Raw genomic sequence first — 5,191 nt, forward strand, 5'->3', positions numbered from 1 at the left:
AACACAATAACATTAAGTGAATGTAAAAAACAAAATGACACTTGATAAAGTAAGCTGCTTGAATTTCAAACATCCAAAGCAATTTTAAAGCACCTCACCTTACCTAGGAAACTACCCTTAAATAATATTTGCTAATCGTAAAACATCATATGACACGATATTCTTAACACTTGATTTAGGAATAGCAACTGGTGGCTGAGGTGTGAAGACAGTAACCATAGCAGACCATTTAGCACGTGAAAGAGAAACATATAGTTGTCCATGTGAGAAGCATGGATGTGGAAGATACACTAACACTCGATTTAATGTTTGACTTTGAGACTTGTTTACTGTCATTGCAAAGCTTAATTTCAATGGAAATTGCACACGTTCAAACTGAAATGGATACTTAGAAGAAACTGAAGGCCTTAAATTCACACGAGGTACAAAGTAAAACGTGCCTTTATAATGACCTGATGATATTTCACCTATAATAGAATTAGGAAGGAACCGTCTACAAATAAGACGGGTTCCATTGCACATGCCTTTAGAAGGCGCCAAGTTGCGCAATAAAATAACAGGACTGCCTATTTTCAACTCAAGTCTATGAGGACTCATTCCCCCCGGGCAAAGTGAATTAAGGAATTCAGTAGGATAGAGTGTGCAACTATCATCAACAACTGAATCATAGCTTTCATATATAGCAGATATACCAGGAAACATACTAATAAGATGTTCATTTACGATATCAACATCTTCATTCATAGGTGTGATAATTGCTCTTTCATTAAATATGTTGCTATCAAATCTTGGGACATTTATTTCAGGAAATATTGTTGCAGCCAGTATAGAAATAGAATCTTCATCAGGAGCATAATATCTAATTATGTGCTCTGGAAGCTGAACATAAGAATTTTCACTTGACTGTAATTGTCCATTCCCAAGAGACAATAAGAATGATGAATACACAGGATCTTCTCTAGCTATGATGTTTTCTGTTAATCGAAATTTGATCAGAAGAGGCCAAATATGAGAACTAACCACACTTACACCAACAACCTCTCTCTGGGTTTGACGAGGCAAAATAGGCAGGATCTGCCTAAAATCTCCTCCAAAAACAACCACTTTCCCACCAAAAGGCATATCAGGGTTACAGAGATCCCGCAGCAATAGATCTAAAGATTCAATGTTTTCTTTACGTGCCATGGAAGCTTCATCCCAAATGATAAGAGCAGTTTCTTTTATTAAAGCAGCCAAACTCGCTTGTTTAGGAACATCACATGCAAGAGATATTTCAGAATCCAAAGGTATCTTAAATCAAGATTGTGCTGTCCTCCCAGATGGAATGTTAGAAGCAGCTATTCTTGATGTTGCTGTTGGCAACACGATTTTCCCTGATGAGCGTACCTCAGCATACAAGGCATTATACAAAAAAGTTTTCCCAGTTCCACCTGGTCCATCCACAAAGAAACATCTAGGTTTGCCATCTTGAACATGACACATAATGTTATTAAATGCATCTGCTTGAGCTTGCAAAGCATCTACAATATCTTTTGTAACGAGAATCCCATCATCTGATCCCTCTATTAAGTGACCCAACCCAAAATTTTCCAATGACTTACCCATGGCTTCTAAACTGCTTTCAACTTCCCTAACAATTAATCTCACAACTTTAGCCTGACAGTTTGGATACTTATGCTTAAAATCTTCAGACAAAGCACTATAAAAGCTTTCCCAAAGTGCACCTGGATTACTTGGCTGGCAAAATATTAGCAGTGTTGCAAATAACTGACGCATTGCTGAAGGCATCTGTGCCTCTGCTGCCTCTTCCAAACAAGCAGTAGTGGCATTGTCTTCCTGAAATAAACCATGTCTGATTGCAGCCTCTTGAAAAGTAGGGTACAAAACTCCATTAACAGTTCTCAGATGTTCAAATGACACAGGACTAATAATTTTACTAAGCAACAACCGCAAGAAAAAACGTTCTCCTTCCGCAGGAACCACAAAGACCATCCGGCCAACATTTTTTTATAGCTCCTTTTAATCCACACCTTCTTGCTGCCATCCCACCTATATTCTGAAATCACTTCAGTATATCGTAAACCTGTGTCCCCAGCAATGCGTGCATTCAAGCTAAAGAATTCTGTTAAAGGAATTTGGCTTCTTTTTTCATTTTGAATTACTGAATCAAGATTTTCATGAGACCTTAGATAAATAGTTTTCATATTGGGAAAGTGCACTGGTAACACCATAACAGATGGAGTCATTTCAAATAAGTCAAAACCAAATATCCTCCAAGCTGCTTCACATGGAGAAACCCATCTACCAGCTTGAAAATTCTCAATCTCATCAACACCCTGATTATTTTCCCCACCAATATTGAAAGACACCCTATAATGGCCCTTGTAAACATATTTATAAAGGTACTTCACTGCCTGAATAGTCAAACATACTTCAACATTTAAATGACAATCAAACAACATTGATAAATACGGATTATAAGGAATAACCCATCGATTATCAAGAGTAGCACCACGTATCCTTACATGTTCTCCTGTATTCCGTCTTTTATACAATGGGAAACCATCTTCATTAGTAGTGGTCTCTTCTAAATAAGACTTAGGATAGTTATATTTACAGACAATTTGATCTCCAATTTTTTTTTTTTCATGCATCCACAGTTAGGATGTAAACTACCACAAGGTCCATGCATCATATGCCTGAGAATGATTTTACGCAATTCTGGAGAATCAGTTGAAGGGATCTCTGCACTTACAAACCTGTCATAATCTGAAGGACCAAAAAGTTTATAACCATTTTCTAAAATGATAAGAAAATGAGCATGTGGTAAACCTCTTTTCTGAAACTCAACAACATATACCATGGCTGCCACCTTTCCAAAAACTTAATCTTCTATTATCTTATTTTTCAAAGCAATTAATTTGGCTCTAAAAACACGAGCAATGAGATCTGGACGATCAGCTGCAACTTCTCCTTCAGAAAGCTCAGCTGTTATTTCTGGCCATCTAGCATTACATGTCATAGTAACAAAGAGATCAGGCTTACCAAATCGCTGCACAAGAGCCATAGCATTTAAGTATCACTTCTTCATATCACGAGGTCCACCAATGAAAGTTGGTGGTAAAATAACACGCCGACCAACATTGCTAGAACTTTTCTCCCCATCCTCAACAGTATCCAAAATTCCCTGATACAAATCTGCTCGTATTGTTTGTTGATTTCTTCTAAAAAAATCAAGCCTTGTGTTTTCAATCTTGACATACATATCAACAATGTATTGTTGAAAGCACCGTCCTCCACGAAGAAGCATATTCCCTGGCCTAATCTGCAACTTGTAAGCATAATATTCCCTGGCAGAAATATGTCTCTTAGAGCTTCCGGATGAGTCTGCTGCACCTGTATGTTAAAATAAGATACTAAATTAGATCTAAAATGCAACTATACCACCTTAAGGCACTCATTTAATAAATCAATTTACCCATAACTAACCACTCACGTTTCGCTTCTTCTTTTATAAAGCTCTCCTCTGAATGAACAACACATGAATCAATAGGATCGACATCCTTTAAAGCCTCCTTTCGCGAATTCTTATAAATCTTCCGCATACCTTGAGTCCACCCACACTCACCATATGGGAATAGAAGAGGATACTGTAAAGGATCATAACATCCATAATAATGATATATCCGATGAGGATCATTGGACTTGCCTGTTACAACAATATGAGGACTGCTGTAATCACTAGAAGACATGTTGTCTGGCCATATAGCTGCTACTTCATCAGTAGATGGTGCATTATACACTCGTTGATCTAATACTGTGCTCTGATTAATAGCTATTTGTGTACTATGAGTTATGGTTAACTCACTCAATGATTTGAAAAACCGAGCATATGGATTTACACTTGTGACGCGCATTAGAATGTCAACTATCTCTTTCCTAACCTCGGGAAAAGCTTCTGTTCTATGCTTGGCTTCAAAATGTGCATCATAAAAATACAACTGCAAGTACTTAGGCTTTTCATTTTCTGGTAACAAATCAGGCAAGTTGTGATAAATCTGACCATGCAATAAGAAAACATAGATTCCCTTGTATGTCTTAGCATTATAATCGCCACCAAGAGAGCAGAATGCAAATAAATTATTGTACATGCGAATATACTGTCTGAAATGCAATGCATCATCATCTTGAGATGTAAAGAGCCGATAAAGTTCAGCAGGCAAGGCATTTGTAGCAATCTGAATACTTCCATTCCCACATCAAAAATGAAGCCATTCAGACTGAAACTTCTTAGCCCCGTATTTAACACAATCATGTGCAGGCTCTAACTGTAAAGGAGCCTGTGGAAGAGGTTGACCAATAACAGCAACTGGCTCTTCTATACAACACAGCTTTTAAAATCACACACTATACAACACATATGTATCTACAATAAAAATAACTAATGAAAACAAGCTTACTCTTCTTTCTTGGAACTGTAGTTTTTGGCAATTTTGGCTTTTGCTGTGATTTCTTCTTACTGTTCCTTCGCGCACCCTGTGCACTACTTTCACCAACTTCACTAAATACACCAAAATGAATAGATTAAATAACTAAGCATTATCATATCCCAAAAACAAATCTAACAAAAAATATGACTATCCCAACCTGATTGAATTGATTTTTGAAAGTCCATCTATCCGCTCTAAATAAGTAACAGCAACTATCACTCCTTCTGTTTTGAAAATGCATATTAAACACCACAAATAGATCACAAAATATTCAAAATCATTATAAAGCAACATGCTTACTATCTTTTGTTGGAGGAAGCTGTTTACGCATTGTAATTTGCATTGTCTTAGTTTGACCACTGATTATTTGTCCTTGCCTAGCATCATTGTCAATAACAAAACTTAATTCACAACCATGAACTATTAACAATCTTAGAACCAACAAACAAAATCACACTATAAAGAACCTATTCCAACCTTACATCTACATCTGAAAGTGCCCCAACTGCACGTGAACGCTTGCTAGCACGCTGTCTGACATAATTTCCACCATTTCCAAACATATCTGTAATTAACCATAACAAAGCACTAGGATCGGCAATTCACATTATAGTGATATGTTTTTTTGCAATACACATTATTTTATTATGATAGAAAAACCATGTTTATCGCCTCATAATCTAACTATATCCTCAACAATT

General features: G+C 36.7%; 2 protein-coding genes across 2 annotated transcripts; both read right to left on the bottom strand.

The window, feature by feature from the left end:
• Positions 1–1,296: 1,296 nt before the first annotated feature.
• On the bottom strand, positions 1,297–2,863 carry LOC145642827 (uncharacterized). Its single transcript, XM_081693993.1, has 3 exons — positions 2,677–2,863; positions 2,031–2,587; positions 1,297–1,836 (listed from the first exon to the last, which is right to left on the bottom strand). The coding sequence occupies exons 1-3, from the start codon at positions 2,861–2,863 to the stop codon at positions 1,297–1,299; spliced, it is 1,284 nt and encodes a 427-aa protein (XP_081550119.1).
• Positions 2,864–2,884: 21 nt separating this feature from the next.
• On the bottom strand, positions 2,885–4,821 carry LOC145642828 (uncharacterized). The gene is made up of 7 exons (XM_081693994.1): positions 4,791–4,821; positions 4,648–4,714; positions 4,461–4,561; positions 4,308–4,378; positions 3,479–4,238; positions 3,143–3,396; positions 2,885–3,052 (listed from the first exon to the last, which is right to left on the bottom strand). Exons 1-7 carry the CDS (start codon positions 4,819–4,821, stop codon positions 2,885–2,887), a joined length of 1,452 nt encoding a protein of 483 aa, XP_081550120.1.
• Between the last annotated feature and the right edge of the window lie 370 nt (positions 4,822–5,191).

The sequence above is a fragment of the Chenopodium album genome, chromosome 8, assembly GCF_948465745.1.
Source record: "Chenopodium album chromosome 8, dcCheAlbu1.1, whole genome shotgun sequence".
Lineage (NCBI taxonomy): Eukaryota > Viridiplantae > Streptophyta > Magnoliopsida > Caryophyllales > Amaranthaceae > Chenopodium > Chenopodium album.